Source organism: Micromys minutus (assembly GCF_963924665.1).
Source record: "Micromys minutus genome assembly, chromosome: 21".
Taxonomy (NCBI): domain Eukaryota; kingdom Metazoa; phylum Chordata; class Mammalia; order Rodentia; family Muridae; genus Micromys; species Micromys minutus.
Window position 1 is genome coordinate 38,600,725 of NC_137956.1, and position 20,530 is coordinate 38,621,254.

Below are 20,530 nucleotides of genomic sequence, written 5' to 3' on the forward strand. Positions count from 1 at the left end.
AGCATAGAAAGAGACATAAAATGTAAAGCTTCAAGAACTTAAACTGCCATTTTTAAGTCTACATACTACTTTACTAACATCGTTTTTTGAATGAAGAAATACTTCCCACTTTTCTTTTTATTACCAATACTTAAAACATAAAATCACATCTTAATTGTGTTTAAAAAAATATATAGTACTTTGCCATGTAGATGATAGAGTTCCCTCTGACTAGTAAAACTAGTTGAAGGCAGTGCTTTCTAACCTGTGCACAGTCCCACCAGTGTATACAAAAGCTAGATGGATAGAGGCCACCTTCTAATCTGTCACATAATTTGACAAATTCACTCACTTTTGCTCTCTCCATCCTGGCGTGCCTCTCCAGACCATGACTCCTTTTCTCGGTCTCTTCGGAAAGTGAGCCCTTCCCTTCGAGAGTGAGGGAAGTATCTTTCTGTCTCTCTCTTCTGATGTCCCAATCTTGATTCTGGGCCTTCCTCCCGCTTCCTGAGTTCATGCTCCTTATCAGCAGGTCGGGGCTGGTTAGGCTGTTTGTCTGAGGGTATTGGTATGGATGTTTTCTGAGGTTGAGGATAGGATACTAGCTCTTGCTTGACTTCTGTCAGTAGGGAAATTTAAATAGAAAACACATGAAGACTTTATGAAACTAACAAATGCCCTTAATATCATTTCAGAAATATCTACAAAAAACTTCTGATAATTCTTGAGAAAAGGTCATTAAAAAATTAAATAGGGTCTAGAGAGATGATTCACTGGTTAACAGCACTTGCTGCTCTAGTAGAGAATTTGGTTCAGTTCCCAACATCACATGTCAGTTCATAATCATCTGTAATTCCAGGGAATCCTGGTCCTGTGTTAGAGCCTCAGTATATAGGCAAGAAAAAGATGAAGGGGAAAAGAAAAAAGGGTAAAAGGAAAAGAAAGAGAAACAATGGAGGCACAAAATCAGCAAAGACATGGCTGCTAAGGACTTAGTGGCATATACCCAAAGAACATGTCTAGATGCCTTTCTTCTTCTAAGGTCATAATACAGCCATGGCGGACTATTTGTTGAGAGGTATATATTTTCATCTCATAATTAAAGATAATTCATTTATCTAGTTTATGTTGTTGTGTGTATGTCATGGCATGTATGTGGAAGTCAGAAAATAACTGTCAGGAGTTACTCAATGCGCCTTCTCTGCTGCTAGTATTCTCTCTTGCTTATTTTTGTAATTTACTCATTCTTACTAAGGAAGCCATGGGGCTCAAAAAGAGACATTCTATGGGAGCACTGTGGTTATTTAATACTAATAGTGCAAATTATCAGTGAATATATACGATTGTGCTTTTCCTCTTCCTTGTGCTACTGATACACTGAGGATCAAACCCTTGATATACAGGCTCAGCTCTGATACCTTCTGTGTAAGGGTTTTCATAAACCATCCGCCCAAGCACCTTAATAAGTCTTTCTTAAGTTGAATGCTAGGCAAATAGAATACCAATCATAAAGTGTACTTGGGGGAGAAAACACACACACACACACACACACACACACAAATCAGCAGGACAGTGGTGGCACACACTTAATTTCAGAACTCAGGAGGGCAGGTGGATTTCCTAATTCAGGGCTGACCTGCTCTGTAGAGCAAATTCTAGGAGAGCCAGGACTACATAGTGAGACCCTCAAAAAATGAAACAAAAAAAAAATCATCATCACAGGGTTTCACGTGACCAGGCTGGCTCCTAATTCATAAAAGATACATCTCTCTCTGCTTCATGAGTACAGCAATTAAACATGCACAAACATGACTGTTCCTCTGCACATCTTGAAATTAGTGTGTTCATACATGACTTGTGTGTAACTACCACAGTGCACATATTGAAGTCAGAAACAACAATCAGGAGTCTGTTCTCTCTTCCTATCTTGTTGAGCCAAGGTCTCTCTTGTTTCGGCTACATTGCTTCATACTTTCAGTTAGCTGGTCAGTCAGTTTCTCATCTCACCACTGAATTTGTGCCAGTATTACAGGTGTGTGTTAACATTTCTGGCTTTTTAACATGGCTTCTGAGAACTGAAATCACACTTCTCAATGAGCCATCTTACCAGATCTGAACTATATTTTTTAAAGCATCACAGATTTGTTTTTAGGGTGTCAATTCTTCTTTTCTCTCCTTCCCTACTTATCCTCTTCTTTTAAAACTTATACTATTCCCCCTACATCTTTAGTATTGGTGAAAGGCACCTTCCAACTTTTGTTTTTGACAATGCTCTTGTTATGTAACACATATTGGCCTCACACCCTTGATTGTTCTGTTGTAGTTTCTCAAGTACTAGGATTATAGGGTGGGTCAATTTTAAAAATATATATTTTATTTATGTATATGTATCTGTATCTGTATGAGTGTATCCAAATGTGTTTAAGTGCCCAGGAAGGCCAGAACAGAATTTTGGATACTCTGTGAGCTGCCTTACGTGAGTGCTGAGATCCAAACTCGGGTCCCTGAAAGAACTGTATATTTTCTTAACTACTGAGCCATCTCTCTAGCCCCTGAGATGACTACTTTTAAAAATATTTTTTCATTACTTAAGATACTTACCTTCCTTGGGACCTTTGCAGAATGAACAAGAAGACTGATGCCCGCCAGTGCTGGCCTTACACTGCAGGAAAAAAAAAAAAAAAACTTTAATGTGACCCAAGCCATTTTTTGAAACCTTAATGAAAATCCAACACAGTAATAACTGACAAAAATGAAAGAAAAAATATCCTAGAATACCCACAAAGTATTTTGATAGCTCCATTTATTAACAATGGCAGACTGACTCTGCTGCTTTAAGTGTTTTGTGCTTCAACATCAGGGTCAGTATCTTAACTTGGCAGGTAGGCATAGTTTAGCACTATATAACTTACATGTTAAGTATACAGCTTGATAATATTTAGTAAATATACAGTACAACCACTGCCGTAATTAAGATCACTTTCATCGTTCCCAAAGATGTTATTTTCTACCCTTAACGCCAGGCCCATCAAACTATCTAATATACGATCATCTGCCTGGCATAACATTTAAAGGTTCATCTAAGCTGTAGCCAGCATTAGTATTTCATTTCATTTTATTACCAAGTGATATTAATCTATTCCAGGCAGTGGTGATGCACAACTTTGATTCCAGTAACTGTGGTTAGAGGCAGTCAGATCTTTGCAAATCTGAGGCCAGCCTGATCTATGGGACTTAGTTCCAGGACAGCCAAGGCTACAGAGAAACTGTGTCTTGAACCCCACCCCCCCCACCGAATCACGGTTCCAATTTTAAAAATAAACATAAGAATTTAAAATTTAGACTAAAATTAGAGAATCTAATATATATATAAACTTGTTTTTCTTTTGATATTTTTGAGACAGGGTTTCTCTGTGTACCCCTGGCTGTTCTGGAACTCAGAAATCAGCATGCCTATGACTTCTGGGTGCTGGGATTAAAGGTGTGTGTCATTGCCCTCCCACTCTAGTGATAAATGGACATCAAAATGATTCAGTTTGTGAAATAGATTCTTTAAATGGTATATTAAAAACTGAAAATCCCCGGCTGGAGAGATGGCTCAGAGGTTAAGAGCACTGACTGCTCTTCCAGAGGTCCTGAGTTCAATTCCCAGCAACCACATAGTGGCTCACAACCATCTGTAATGAGATCTGATACCCGCTTCTGGTGTGTCTGAAGACAGCTAGAGTGTACATACATATAATAAATAAATAAATCTTAAAAAAGTGAAAATCCCATAAGTTGCACCCTTAACATTTCACAACAGAAAATGAACAGAGACTAATGATATATCTTTATGGTATGGTCCCCAGCACCATAATATAATCAAAACAGTTCAATAGATTAAATCCTAAATAGGCCATGTGTGGTAACACATACCTTTATTCCCAGCATTAGGAAGGGTGAGACCATCCCTATGAGCTACATAATGAGATCCTGTCTTAAAACCAACCATCTACCAACCAACCAAGCAACTCACCCATCTCTGCAGTGAAATAGTCAAACTTTTAGCATATATCACAGGGTTAAGCCTTCATAAATCATATTGAGTAATTTATATTTCACAACAAAAGCCAAATAATTCAACTGAAAGGTTAAAAGAATCACTGAACTTAGCTTCTTAAAAGATATACAAATAGCTACCCAAAAGATATACTAATATATAGTCCTTAGGGCGACACAAATCAGAACAGTGAGATAGATCAATGCGTAAAGAGAGGTGCTGTCAAAACTGAGGACCTGAGTCTTATATAGAAGGTAAGAACCAACTCCTGTAAGTTGCTCTAACCTCTTACAACCTGATGTGTGTTTGCATACACACAAAAGCAAACAAACAATGTAATTATAAAATTATAAACTGTGAGGGCTACTGGATAAAGTGAGTAAAGACTGTTGCCAAGTATGACGGCCTAAGTTTAATCTTCAGTAGTCACACAGTGGAAGGTGAGAATGTATTCCAAAAATTTGTCCTCTGACTTCCACATGGTGCTATTGCAAATATTCACACAACACAAATAAGAATTTAAAGTTATAAAGTGCTACTATATGCCAACTAGGATGGCTACTAATAAAAAATGGTAAATGTCAAATGTATGCAAAAATTTTAAATGTTTTGCACTGCCAGTGAGGATGTATATGATGTAGTAGCAGAGTATAAAACATGGTTTGATAGTTCCTTAAAGAGTTGGATATAAACTTATTACTATGGGCTGGAGAGATGGCTCAGTGGTTTAGAGAGGTCCTGAGTTCAATTCCCAGCAACCACATGGTGGCTAACAACCATCTGTAATGAGATCAGGTCCCCTATCCACAGTCAAGAACTAATATAATAAATGCATCATTGCTTGTTCCCTATCAGCTGGGTTTCTCTTCTCTTATACAGTTCAAGACTCCCTGTCAGGTGGAAGAGATGGTGCATGCCTTTAATCCCAGCACTTGAAGCATGGAGATATGTGAGTTTGAGGTCAGCTTATTCTAGAAGGTTAGATCTAAGACAGTCAGTGCTACACAGAGAAACCCTGTCTCAAAAAATGACAACAAGAACAAACCTTCCTGCCTAGGGAATGGTTTAGCCCACAATGGACAGGCCAACCTACAGTTAAAAACTAAGACAAGAGCTGGAGAGATGGCTCAGTGGTTAAGAGCACTGACTGCTCTTCCAGAGGTCCTGAGTTCAATTCCTAGCAACAACATGGTAGTTCACAACCATCTGTAATAAAATCAGATCCCCTATCCTGGTGTGTCAGAAGACAGCTACAGTATATTCATATAATAAATATATCTTTGAAAAACAAAAACAAAGAAACAAAACAAACAAAAAAACCTAAGACAATTCCCCCTTAGCCATTTCCACAGGCTAGCCTGATTTAGAAAATTCTTTATTCATACTCTCTTCCCAGGGCTTGGAGAGAAGGCTGACCAGCTGAGAACACTTACAGAGGACCCATATTTGATTGAAAGCACCTACATGGTAGCTCATAATTCTCTATAACTCCAATTCCAGGGGATTCAATGCTATCTTCTGTCCTCCATGGACAGCTAGCATGCAAGTCATGCACCAACATATATACAAACAAAATTACCATTCACAAAAAAAAAAAAAAAAAAAAAAAAAGATTTAGTAATGGAGATGAACCCAGGACACCAACACGCACACATATATGTTTTGGGGTGGGAGGGCTTGCATTCGTATGTGCAGTTTAAACTCTGAGTGTCACTGATCAATAACTGTGTTCTGAGACAAGTCATCTCACTGGTCTGGGTCTATATAAGCAGGACAGGCTAGGTGGCCAGGGAGCCCTGGGAAGATGCCTGCCTCATCTTTCCCAGTGCTGATCAGAAGAATGTGCTACTACATCTGCGTTTTTAGTTTTGGTGTGGGTCCTAAGGATCAAACAAACTCAGGTTTTCATGTTTATTTAGCAAGTTCTTCACTGAATAAGCTATCTTTCCAAACCATATATAGTTGGGGTGATTTATTATGTGTGCAAAGGCAAGGACTATAGAAAGTTATCAGGTGTTTTTCTCTACCATTTTCTACCTTATTTTTTGAATGAGGGTCTCTCATTCAGACCTGCAGTGCAGTGTTCCAACTATGCTGGTTACAGGTTAAGCTGCAAGTTCCTGGGACCTACTTGTCTCTGTCCACCTCTCGACATGCTGAAGTTACAGACAAGTACAGCTGACCTGGTTACCTGTTTGTTTGTTTGTTTGTTTTGTCAACTTTAGACAAGCTAAAGTCACCTGGGGAAAAGAGTCCTCAAGAAAACATATCTATTAGATTGACTTGTAGAGAAATTTCTAGGACATTTTCTAAACTAGTGACTGATATAGGAGGGCCTAGACCATTGTAGGCAATGTAAACCCTTGGTAGGTGTTTCTGGGTTTTATTGTATAAGAAAGCAAGGGGAGTAGGTCATGGGGAGAAAGCCAGTAAATAGCATTCCTCAACGGCTTCTGCTCTGGCATTTGCCTCCAAGTTTCTACTTTGACCCTGCCTCCAACCCCATCATAATGCAATATAATTGCAGAATAAAATGAACCCTTCCCTCTCTGAAGTTGCTTTTGGTCATGGTGTTCTATCACAGCAATAAAAAGAAAATTGGAAAAATAGCTCTACCTAGGTTTTATATGGGAATTAGGGCAATAAATCTAAGTCTTCTTGGCTTTCACAGCAAGTGCTCTTAACCAATGAGTTATCTTCCCAGGTATGTACACACACACACACACACACACACACACACACACACACACACACACACACACACGTACATGTATCTGTATGTATGTGTATATATAAAAATGTACAAACACACACACTCCCACTTAATAAAATATGTATCATAAACTTTATACGTTTTGTAAATAATTTTTTGTTGTTGTGGTTATTTTGAAACAGTGTCACTGTATATGTTTGGCTGGTCTGGAACTCATTTTCTAGACCAGCTGGACTTTGAACTGAGAGATTTGCCTGTCTCTAACTCCCAAGAGCTGCTGGGATTAAAGGCATGTACCACCACACTTACCTTGTAATTAATTTTAAACTATTCGAAATAAAAACTGAAATTGAATTTTCAGTCTCATTACAATAAAACTTCCAATATGAGTGTGGTTTAAAATTTTCACAGGTAGCATACCTAGCAATATGGAGATGTGGAATGTTAATCTCTTTTCTTTCTTTCTTTTTTTTTAAACTTTATTTTAAAAAACAAAGATAAAAAAAAATTTAAACATTTTTGCATAAATGTATACAAATACATTTTTGTCAGTGCTTGGCTTTTTTTTTTTTTTTTTTTTTTTTTTTTAAGGTTTGATACTCTGCATTAAGGTCTCACTAGTTACAATGAGCAAAAAGTACATGTAAAACAGGATGTAACCCAGAATTAGTCAACGTTTTCTTGGTGTGTAAGGATTGAGCATAATGTTTTTTGTTTGTTTGTTTTGTTTTGTTTTTTTCTTGAACTTCACACAGTCTGTGAGTTGTTTCTGGGGCAGTCCGAGCCTCTGGGGTTAGCATCCCACTATCAGTGACTGCATATTATGTCTGTTCTTTTGTGACTGGGTTATCTCACTCAGGATGATAATTCTCTAGATGCAACCATTTTCTTAAGAATTTGGTTAAGTCATTGTTTCTGATAGCTGAGTAGCACTCCATTGTGTAAATGCACCACAATTTTTGTATCCATTCATCTACTGAAGGACATCTGGGTTCTTTCCAGCTTCTGGCTATTATAAATAGAGCTGCTATGAACATTGTGGAGCATGTATCTTTGTTGTATATTGGAGTGTCTCTGGGGTATATGCCCAGAAGTGGAATAGCTGGATCTTCAGGTAGTACTATGTCCAATTTTCTGAGGAATCGCCAGACTGATTTCCAGAGTGGTTGTATCAGTTTACAACCCCACCAACAGTGGAGAAGTGTTCGTCTTTCTCCGCAACCTCGCCAGCATCTGCTGTCATCTGATTTTTGGATCTTGGCCAATCTGAGGAATCTCTTAAAGGCTATTTTATTAAGTGCAATCTAGGGAACAGTGGGCTAGGTGGTAACTAGAATACTACCTCTGGAATGATTATTTCTAAAACAGAATTTTTTTTTAGTACTTACTCGTTTGCAGTACCAAAAATCCGGACTTGGTACATATTCAAGAGTGACCTCTTTGTCATGGATCATTAGAGTTCCCTGTAAAAAGAAACAAAAATGCCATGAACTATAACCCTTAGAGTAACAGAGACAGGAAGGCACAGATGGCCTTTCCAATCTCCAAGCTGAAACATTTTATGAAAAATAAGAATATTCACCAATACGTGAGATGGCAGTTTGTTTTATGCCACAGACTTTGAATAGTGTGTGTGGCAAAGTGAGATGAAGTTTAGGGAAGTGGGTGGGAGAAGGTAAAACTTGTCTTCTGCCTTGCCTCCAGCAGGCCAGGGCACTGTCCTTGTGCAGGCTATGCCCAGTTACTTCTCCAGGTCTCAAAAAGCACTCTCCTGAGTTCTCCTGAGCAAGCATCCATTCCTCACTCCCACACTATTAAGCACAGAGGCATAGGTTCTCTCTCAATTAGCTTGTTTTCTATGCCTAACACATTTCCTTGGAGAGGTAATAAGCTAGTAATAATGGTGTCTAAAGCATTGGTTGTATAGCAAAAGCACCTGGAGAAAGAAGTACAACACCACAGACAGGTATAAAGGAGAAGGTAAAAGTTTCACAGCAGATTATATTCTCAACAGCAGCAAACTGTGAATGGCCAGTAGCAGCAACACCTGTGGTGGTTACAAGGACAGCAGCAACGGCGGCATCACCATTCAATTTGGAACCTACAGAGCAATCTAACCCTAAATCTGAGGCTCGACAACTGGCAAATAAGCCTGTGGGAAAGCTGGCATAGGAACAGGTGGGACAAGGTGTCTCTCAACAAACCTCTAGTCACAGAGCTTCCTTGCCTATTTTGGATAAATCACAAATCCTATTTCACATTAAAAAATGTTTTAATATGAGCCAGCCAATATATTAGAGCAGAGAGGGGAAGGATCTCTGCTTACTGACAAGGGACCCTCCCCACCGCTGGTAATTGAACTAACCGAAGATGCGACTCTGGAACTAGCCCCTGCGCTGTGTTCACTCTCCGCCCTCTAGGGTCCTCTGTGTCTCCTCAGACAGGGCTCTGAATTATACAAGTCACTTCCTTGCAACTGGACCTCAGTTTCTTGCTTGAATCCATACATCTGTCAAATAATGCTTTACCTCTCTGCTTTTTGCACCAAAAGAGTCAAAAGAAATACATAGAATACGATTATTGTCTTATTAAATAAAACCAAAGGAAAACTGCCCACCTAACTGGGTCTCAGAATCTAGTTTCTGACAAACTGCTTCAGTATTGCTCTACATGCTAAAGAACAATACCAATAAAAATTGCTAACATATACTAAGCATTTACTCAGAGCCAGAAACTTATACATGTGCTATATTACTTAATCCCCTAAATGATCCCATGAAGCAACACACTTTTATTTTATAGATAAGAAACCATGTTCAGAGAGGCTGGATGACCAGCTGCTGAATGTGAGTACAAAATTCATTTAGGATTACAGAGAAGGTCCTTTTGGATCATTTATTCACCACCTTGTGCTTGGTATTAGGAACAGGTAATCTACCCCCAGGAGCCAGTCAGGAAAGAGATTTATATGACGGGAGAATCAGGGTTACACTTCTCTGTTAAGCTTTATCCATGTAAAACTGGTCAATGCAATACCTTTCCAAACCAGAAGATTGTCTATCTTGTTGCATGTCATTTGGGAGATCATTGAGTTCTCACGAAACTCAGGAGTTAGAGGAAGAAGGATTATTAGTTCAAAACCAGCCTGGTCTACATAGCAAATTCAGGCCAGCCAAGGTTACACAGGAAAACCCGTCTCCAATAAATGACTAAACAAGCAACCCAGGCTAGTAAGAGAGTTCAGTGAATAAGGTGTTTACCACCGCACCTGACAAACTGAGCTCAACTCACAGGATTCCTATAAGTTGTTCTCTAACTTCTACATGCACACCATAGCACTTACCTACAAATTCTCTCTCTCTCTCTCTTTCTCTCTCTTTCTCTCTCTCTCTCTCTCTCTCTCTCTCTCTCTCTCTCTCTCTCTCTCTCTCTCAGATTTATTTATTTTAGTTATAACGGTACACTGTTGCCATCTTCAGACACACCAGAAGAGGGCATCAGATCCCATTACAGATGGTTATGAGCCACCATGTGGTTACTGGGATTCGAACTCAGGACCTCTGGAAAACCAATCAGTGCTCTTAACCACACTGAGCCATCTCTCCAGCCCCACTATCTCTTAAATAATGGTAAAAAAACAAAAATGCTAAAACAAGGTGGATTCTGGAGTAGGCTCCTTAAATTTGAATCTTGCTTCTACTCCATGACCTTCAGAAAGCACCTCATCTTCTATAAAGTGCAATTAATAATTATCTTTCTTTTTGTTTTGGTTCTTTTTCAAGACAGGGTTCCTCTTGGTTGTCTTGGAACTTGCTCTGTAGACCAGGCTAGCCTAAAATTCATAGAGATCCACCTTCTGTCTCTGAAATGTTGGAACTAAAGGCATGTGCCACCACTACCCTGGGATTAACAATTCTTAACTGACAAAATAACTGTAGGTATTATGTTAATTAGCCCATTAAAAAGCTTATTATAGATCATAAAGTGGGGGTTTAAATAAATGTTGATTACTTTGAATCCTAACTTCTCAAAAAAGGACTAGTATTAGTAGGTAAAACAAGATAGAGCCAAACAAATATCTACTTTACCTTGCTAATTGGTCAAATAGGATACTTCATAACCTATTTGTCTTATTTATTTATGTTTTGAAAGATAGGGTTTTTCTGTGTAACACTACTGCCCTGGAACTCACTCTGTAGACAGTTCTAGTCTCCAACTCACAGAAATCTGTCCGCCTCTGCCTCCTAAGTGCGAAAATTAAACATATGTACCACCACAGTTGGCTTAATTCAGTCTTTTTAAAGATTAAGCTTTCAAAGGGAATAGTCTCTGCATAGTAGAGTGTGTGAGTGTGTGAGTGTGTGAGTGTGTGTGTGTGTGTGTGTGTGTGTGTGTGTGTTTAAAGACAGAGTCTAGCTAGACCCAGGTTGGCCAAGTTCATAATAAATCTTACTGGCTTTTTGTTTTCGGCACCAAACGGAACTTCTATAGCTTCTATAGCTTAGTGAGTTCTTGTTTCAAAGACAAAGAATAGAATAGAACCATTCCCAGATACCCAGAATGCTTGACATAAAGTACCTCAAGAGGAATGGATTGCTTTTAGATACACACCTGTGTATCCAACCTCCAAAACATGTACATTTTGAATTCACCACTTTGGACCTATCAGTAGATTTAGAAATTCTAAAGCAAAAGATGATGTTTTATAATTAATAACAAATATGCTGTTTCAGCAGTTTTGATGAATGATCCTCCATCACAGGAACAGACTACTAGTCCAGCCTAGCAAGAATAAGGTAGGCCAATTTTAAGATTACCTCATACGTTTCAAAATTGATCTCTCATCTCTCTCTTTGAAGACTTGGTCTTACTGTGTAACTCTGGCTGGCCTGGAACTCAATGCAATCAGCCTACTTGTCTCTTGAGTTCTGGTAAAGGCATGTACTACCTACCATACCCAACTTAGTTTTCATTTGGCTGCAAACTTCCAGCAGTTAGTTCTCCTGTCTCTATTTTCCCAGTGCTCAGCTTGAAAGCAATGATGCCCTATCTTCTCCTACAACTCAAGCATTCTTTACAGTCAATCCATACATAGCTATAGATATAAAGCTACAATGAAACTGCTAAAAATTGAAATGGTTTTAACATTCCTGTTGAAGAACAGTCAATTGTTCTAATATGAACACTCAAGGGAAAATTTTAAAACAATAAGGGTTATCTAGGGCTCGATTACCCAGCTATCATCTAACAAGGGTAGCTCAAATATACAAAGTATGGGAGTAACAAATATTCACTGCACCCTTCCCCAGCCTTGCCAGTCTCTTTTCTAGATCTTGCAGAGCAGAGATCTGCCAGTGTCTTCTAGGGAAGTAACCTGTGAGGAAACAGGTTAGTAAACTGATAGAATGACACACTCTTAGTGGCCATACACTCTTAATTATCGATTATCTACAATTTTCATATACTTTAATTCATCATGTAAAGGATCACTAAGCTAATACGCAAAGGTTGTATGAAGAGCATCAGCCTAATTAAACATGGTAGCCTGGCTCCTAACAAAGTGTCATGTATTTAAAAGTAAAATCCAAGACATCCTTTCTATAGTGCTCAATTAAGTTTACATTACACTAAACACCACTAAAGCCCCCTAGAACCCAAGGCCCTCACTTAACAAAAGATCATATAGGTATTCAAAGTTTTAATGAGAATCTGTAAAAAAAAAAAAAAGCATGTATATTTAATCTGAGAATGGCAAAGCAACAGAACAACTCACTCTCTACTAAACTTATACAAAAGTGGAACAAATTCTGAGAATGAATTCTACTGAATTCAAACATGTACATCTATTTTCTTTTTCACTAGCTGCTTTTAGAGACAGTCGCCTGTGAGAATTTATGTTACATTTCAGACTCTAGATATGCCCCAACTCTTCCTAGTAACCAAGCCTTGAGGATTCTTAAAGTACTACAAGACCACTGCCAACAAATACTCAGACAAAATTATAACTGATACTGAGACGATGACTGCTGTGTGTCTTAGTTAGGGTTTCACTGCTGTGAAGAGACACCATGACCAATGCAATTCTTAGAAAGAAAAACATTTAATTGGGGCTAGTTTACACTTTCAGAGGTTCAGTCCATTATCATCATGATGGAAATCATGTAGGCATCATGTAGGTACATATGGTTCCTGAGGAGCCAAGTATTCTACATCTTGATACCAGCCACGAAGAAACTGTCTCTGCACCGGGAGAAGCATGTGCACCAGAGCCCTTTAAGCCTGCCTATACAGTGACACACTTCTTCCAACAAGGCCACATCGCCTAATAGTGTCGCTTGCCATGGGCTACACATCTTCAAACCACCACACTACATAACATAAAAGATCTTTCCATTAAACACTCAAGCATACAAAGAAAAGATTCATAATTGGAAAAACTTTGTGATTGCAACACACACACACACACACAAATGAAATGTCGTTGCCAACTTTTCTTGCAAATATAAGGTAAGAGAATGAGGTCAATGATGGCTGAGAACTAACTCTGTTGATCAGAAATAATTTTTAATCTTTACTTATAGAACAATTCATTACTAAGACATTCCTCACAATTATCACTTCAACTTTAGTAAATTGAGACTCTCCTGAGTATATGGAAAACCTACTTACAGGAATAGCTGACCCAAGATTACAGAGCTAGTCATAACATAGTATGAAAGTAAGATTTTTTAACTAGTTTTAGAGTCAGTTGTTTCATGATACTTGCTACACCAAATAAGTGGTTTCTGATGAGAGGATGCATAAGATAAAGATCAAAGAAATTCAAAGGCAATGGACATCCATTACAGTGACATCCATTTAAAGGGGCTTTTTAAAAAATTGTACACATCTGTACGTGCAGGTACAAAGGACCAAAGTGGGTAGAGACATCAGAGCCTTTGGGAACTGGAGGAGTTAGAAGCAGTTGCTAGCTACTTGATGTGGGAACTAATTTCAGGTCTTCTGCAAGAATAATACTCTTAACTGTTGAGGCACCTCTTTTGCCCCTGTTGTTGATGTAGTTTAAAGACAGAATTTCACTATGATCATCTTCCTCCTGAGAGCAGAGATTACTATGCTCATCAGACCTTGCTTCTTGAAAGCACTGCTGATCTCCCAAATTAGCCCTCTCAAAATGATTGTTCTGCTCTTAAAGTCTCTACAATTAATTGAGACCATTTATAGCTTAGTGGTGTCCGTTCACAGCAATAAAACCCTAACTAAGACATCAGCAGAGAACAGAAATTCTGAGGGAAATAGCAAATTTCCTTGTGACAGTTCTGTAGTTTAGCTAGTTGCTCTTTTCTATTTCCTATGCTTAGACTGCTCTATGAGGCCACTAAGGGGATCACCACTGAAAACAAAATCCTACTACATTGTCCAATTTATAGCTAGGCACAAGCTATTACCATTTGAATCACACTACTTCCCCACACACACCTAGTGCTGGGAGGATATAGCCAGTGTCTTTAGCAAGTCAGGTAAGTGTTCTACCATTGAGCTACAAGCTCTGCTTGTGTGTGCACCCGTGCGTGTGTGTGTGTGTGTGTGTGTGTGTGTGTGTGTGTAAGTGCGAACGCTACAGCATACATGTGTAGGTCAGAGAACAACATCTGAAAGTCAGTTCTCTCCTCCTCCCATGTGAGTCTGGAGATGGACTTGAGTCTATAAGGCCTGGTGACAGGAGTCTGCCATCTAACCAACTCTAGGCAGAACAAGAGCATACTTCCTTACCTTGTTTTGTTCATATGAAAGGATAACAAAACCCTTTTCTAACATTCCTTTAAACACAATTTCATCTATCTCATTTTTTTTTTTTTTTTAAAGACAGGACTTCTCCTGCCAGGCAGTGGTGGCATTTGCCTTTAATTCCAGCACTCAGGAGGCAAAGGCAGGAAAATCTCTATCAGTTTGAGGCCACCCTGCCGTACAGAGCAAGTTCAAGGACAGTTAGAGCTACACAGAGAAATTCTGTCTTGAAAAACAAAACAAACAACAGCAACACCAAACCTTCTGGAGCTCACTGAATCTGCTGGGCTAGAGTTCCCAAAATTTGCCTGTTTTTTACCTTTCCAGAGTTGGGACTAAAGGTATATTCTACGTTTTTAGGTGACTGGGCTCTGAACACAGGTCCCCATCCTTGTACAGTAAATACTTTACTCACTGAAACGATATCATCAGCCTGGCCTGTTTTATATTGGACAAAGGGCCCTATAGAGTCTCATGCATGCCAGGTTAACACTGAACTTACAGTGTGTCTTAGTTAGGGTTTTACTGCTGTGAAGGAACACCAGAACCAATGGAAGTCTTATAGAGGACAACATTTAGTTGGAGCTGGCTTACAGATTCAGAGGTTCAGTCCAGTATCATTAAGGTGGGAACATGAAAGCATCAGGTGTAGAGTTCTACATCTTCATCTGAAGTTGACAGCAGAATACTGGCTTCCAGGCAGCTAGGACGAGGGTCTTAAAGTCCACACCCATAGTGCCAAACCTTCTAATAGTGCCATGCCCTGGCTAAGTATATACAAACCATCACACTATTTAAGGCTGGACTTGAACTCCTCATTCTTCTGCTTCCACCTTCAGTATTAGGATTCATTATGTCTTAATTTGTACTTATTTTTAACTGTTTTTATTTTCTTTGTAAGGGTGTTTTGTCTACATATCAGACTATATACCACAAGTGTACAGTATCCTTGGAGGTCAGAAAAGGGTGTCACATTTCCTGGGACTGGAGATACTGATGGTTTTAAGTCTCTGTGTGGGTTCAAGGAATCAAATACAGGTTCTCCTGAAGAGTAGCCAGTGCTCTTAACTGTTAAGCAATCTCTACAGCCCCCAATTATATTACTGATTTACTTAATCATTTATTCATCCATTTATTTATCCATCCATCTACCTATTTATTTGTTGATTGATTTTTTTCATTTATTCAGGCTGAGTCTATACATCCCTGGCATTCCTAAAACTCACTATCTAAACCAGGCTGTCTCTAATTTACAAAGATTTGCCTGCCTCTGCCTCAAAAGTACTAGGATTAAAAGTGTACTTCTTCAAGCCTGGCTTACTTGCACTTTTTAAAGCAAGATAGGAACTCGTATTTTACTGAGCCCTACTCCTTATAGTCAAAATTAGCCAATGTTTCAAGATGAATTTGGTTCCAGAAACACAATACATTGGAGGCTGGTCCTTGACATAGGATATTCTTTTTTTTTTTTTTTTTTTTTTTTAGCAGTGTCTAATAGATAGTTAACCCACTCAATTACCATTTTTAATCCTTTTTTAAAAATAATTTTGAGTATTTAAAATTTTCATAATAGGGTATGTTGAAGATGAGGGCATCCATATCATGCATCAGGGGCCACCTTGTGGTACTTAGATTTCCCCTTCTACCATGTGAGTATTAGTAACTGAACTGAATTATCTCACCTAAACTTTTGTGGGTTTTGGAGATAGACTGGTCTCAAATTTGCTAAGCAGGTGATGATAGCTTTAACTCCAGATCCCTCAGTTACTGGTTTTGTAGACATGTTTTACCACCTATGCTCCTAATTACTTTGTTTTTATTTTAAATATTCTATTTTTTTATAAAGATGCATTATTTATTTTATGTATGTGACTACACTGTCACTCTTCAGATACCAGAAGAGGACCTCTAATTTTAATCAAAAAAGTTAAAGCTCTCAACTTAATAATGAAAGAAAAAAATAACCTATGTTATGGCTTCTATAGTTTGCAATAAGAATGAATCTTATATCCATAAAATTATAAAAATGAGTATTAAGTGTTTAGGTAAAATAGAAAAAAAAAGCATGAGTTTGAACTTCGTAGCCAGAAAATATGAAAACCACTATAAACAAGATTTATTTATGGCTTAAGGTACCAACTGGTTATAGAATATATTCTCTTTCAATGAATGAGAGCTACAGTAATCAAAATAGCCAAAAGAAGCTGAGAACAGCACTGTATGCAGATAGATCCATTTACTTAGAAGACTAAATTTGAGGCAGGAACATCATTGAAACCCAGGCATTTGAGACCAGTCTGAGTGACACAGGGGAGACCCAGGATCTCTGTTTTTTATTTTATTTTATTTTGGTTTTTGGAAACAGTTTAGAAACTTACTTGGTAGAGCAGGCTGGCCTCTGCCTCCCTATTGAGCTTAAAGGTGTACGCCTATCACCACTCATTTTAAGATTATGTTTAAAATTAAGATTGTGGGAGGATAATAGACAAACACATTAGCATATATACTATACAATTTCATTTGGGTAGTGGTGCTGGAAATTCAACCTAGGGTCCATTGACAAACAAGCACTTTATTATCACTGACCTACACTCCCAATCCCATTCAATGATACTCTAATGGCAAAGAAACAAAATAAAAAGAATCCTTTAATGCTGCTAGGAGTAAAAGGAACCAAACACAGGAAAATTTCTATGTCAACAATACAACAAGATAATGCTGCAGGCTGAGGAGACACACATCTTTAATTTACAAGGGTCTTTCATTTTAAACTTCCATTATATTTCCATTTGTGGTTAGGGATGGTGGAAATTGCCTTTATACCCAACACTATGGAAGCAGAAGCAAGGAATCTCTATGACTTTGAGGCCAACCTGGTCTACAGAGCAAGTTCCGAGGCAGCCAGAACTACACAGAGATAAAACCCTGACTCAACAACAACAACCCAACAAAACAAAACAAAAATAAAGGGCTGGAGTGATGGCTCAGTGGTTAAGAACACTGGCTGCTCTTCCAGAAGTCCTGTGTTCAATTCCCAGCAACCACATGATGGCTTATAACCATCTACATTGAGATCTGGTACCCTCTTCTGGCCTGCAGGCATACATGCAGGCAGAGTACTATACATAATAAATAAGTAAATAATTTTTAAAAGGGGGGGGGGTGATGCTGTGTAGTAATTTCAAATTCAAACATTCCATCTTGGAGAGAGAACTCAGGACAGCCAGAGTTACACTTACACTTACACACACATATACACACACACACACACACACACACACACACACACACACACACACACAGAGCTAGTGATATAATCTTAGACTAGAAAACTGTACAATGACGAAATTAAGAACAGCAATACGGTCACTACATCAAAAAAATGAATTTTAGAAACAATACACTAAGTGGGAGTATATGGTGGCACATTCCTCTAATCCCAGCAGCAGGAAGCTGAGGCAAGGAAGGCTGTTTTTAGTTCAAAACAACCTCAATTACATAGGCCAGCTATGGTTATGTAGTAAACCCTTGTCCTAAAAAACAAGCAAACAGTGAGCCAATAAGATACCTCAATAGCTAAAGGCCCTTGTCACCAAACCTTATCAACTAAGTTCAAGTCCTAGACTGCACAAGCTAGAAGATGGCCACAGTTGTGGCACTTGTACCCCACATGAGAATGATGGGAGGTAATACAGTTTAAAACACAAATAAACAGACAGGGCTGGAGAGATTCTCAGTGAAGTTCGATCCCCAGCCCTCAGGGAAAACTAGACATGTACACTCCTGCTGCAAAATGGAAAGGGAAATGAGATTCTCAGGAAGTTCTAAGTGTACAGAGCAGTGAATAATCTGTCTCAAACAAAGCAGAGGTTATCCACTAACCTTCACATGTGAATCCTACTACTCATGTATCCAAACCCAAATATATGAACATATAAATAAGTAACACATACAGAAAACATGCTTTGCTTTGTTTCCTTCCTCCCTTCCTTCTCTTCCCTTCCCTTCCTTTCCTTCCGGCCAGCCAGCTAGCCAACCATAAAAACAATAAGTAGATTAGAATATTATAGCTTGGGGCTGGAGAGAGAGCTCTGGTTAAGAAAACTTTTTTCAATCCATAGGACTCAATTTGCAGTACTCACATCAGGTGGTTTAAAAATACCTTTAAGTCTCTAACACACCTACCTTTAACAATTTGATACAGAACATAATATTTAAATGCCAAAGAGTTGCATAAAACATACTATCATGTATGTGGCAGAGGCTTAGCTCAGTTGACTTCACTAAATTAGTGCTTTCCATTTAGGCAAGGTAATCCCTAGATAATCCCTCCTGTCTCCAGCTTTTTCTTTTAAAAGAAAATTATTTACTTATTTTATGTACATGAGTACATTGTAGCTGTCTTCAGACACACCAGAAGAGGGCATCAGATTCCATTACAGATGGTTGTGAGCCACCATGTGGTTGCTGGGAATTGAACTCAGGACCTCTGGAAGAGCAGTCAGTACTCTTAACCACTGAACCATCTCTCCAGCCCATCTCCAGCTCGTACACAGGAATTATAGTTAACTCCTGTTGTACATTTGAGTTTCTACATTAGTGATCAGAATTCAAACACAAGCTATACTTTCATGGCAGGTACTTCACAAACCCCCTACACATCCCAAAATAGACTAGTCTCTTCATCTGTGAATAATATCAAAGTTAGAAATTTATTCTAAGCATCAAGTTTCTTTTGGCTTAAAATTGTAGTACGCTTTTTTTTTTTTTTTTTTGAGGGAGGGAGGAAGGGTAGCTCTGTGAACTTAATACATCTAGTATACTGTAGTTTCCATCATCAATGTTCTCAGTCTACAGTTTCAGGGCAAAGGTCTTATCACAGTGAGAGAGCAGCCCTAGCTCTGCCCCCTTTAAAGGTAGACATTTTTATCAGTTGACCTCTATAAATACTCAAAACTTTATAGAATAATATTTACAACAAATACGCCTTCCTCCAGTGCTTTTTGGTTCAAAGACAATTGAGGGAAAATTCTAAAATTCTAAAACAGCAAAGAGTTATACGAATACAAAGGAAACAAAAACAAACAAGAAATTCTGAGACGTACATTCTTGAGAAACTCCACTCATATTCCACTGGTATACTTAATTTCAATATTTAAAAAAAAAAAAACCCTACCACTTACATATATCACACACACACACACACACACACACACATCACTTAGGACGATAGGCATATGGGTGATGGTGGTGCACTTCTTTAATCCCAGCTCTCAAGAGGCAGAGGCAGGCAGAGTTCAAAACCCACCTGAACTACAAAGTGACTTCCAGGACAGCTAGGGTTACACAGACAGACCCTGTCTTAAAAAGCCAAATAAATAAATAAATAGCCTTTAAAAAAGAAAAGAAAAACTACATAGAGTGAACAAAATACTGTTTTTCCATTTTGACTGAATATATATGAAAAACAATGACAAAACAAATGTAAATATTAGTAATCATACATAAAATTAGTTTTATAAACTAATTAAATGAAAATAATAAATAATTTTTCTTTCTTTTCTTTTTTTAATATTTCAAGAAGGGGTTGTCTGTATAGCCATAGCTGTCCTTGAACTCACTTTAAAGACCAGGATAGACTTGAACTCAAGAGATTTGCCTGCCTCTGCCTCTCAAGTGCTGGGTGAAAATAAAGGCATGCACCAACTAGTAATTTCCTTCTTTTTGGTTTGGTTTTGTTTTCTCTAAAACAGGAGTCTCATAGATCAACCTACTTCTACCTCCAGAGGGGCTGAGATTAAAGGTATAGACCACCGTGTCTAGTTAGTTTTCTTCTTCACCTCTGCTGGTAGGTTAAAAGAAAAAAAAAAGATATTTAAAACACACAGAACATTGTAAAGCACGGTAACCATTATCACTGTACTACTATCTAGTATCTTATTAACTGTAAGTGTTTTAGAGAAAGGAGAAGGAGATCCTCCATGCAGGGAGAAGTAGAGGAGAGGAAA

At 38.3% G+C, this 20,530-nt stretch overlaps 1 protein-coding gene across 5 annotated transcripts in view; it reads right to left on the bottom strand.

The window, feature by feature from the left end:
- RBM6 (RNA binding motif protein 6) overlaps positions 1–20,530 on the bottom strand; it is an 87,022-nt gene that overhangs the window by 15,254 nt on the left and 51,238 nt on the right. For 4 of the 5 annotated variants that reach the window (XM_080934830.1, XM_080934829.1, XM_080934832.1 and 1 more), the window contains 3 exons: positions 8,123–8,197; positions 2,581–2,641; positions 332–598 (listed from right to left, as the gene is read on the bottom strand). In XM_080934830.1, coding sequence (XP_080790956.1) covers positions 332–598; positions 2,581–2,641; positions 8,123–8,197 — 403 coding nt within the window. Of the gene's footprint in view, positions 1–331; positions 599–2,580; positions 2,642–8,122; positions 8,198–9,099; positions 9,194–20,530 lie in introns of those variants that run through there. The other variant, XM_080934833.1, reaches the window with a different exon arrangement.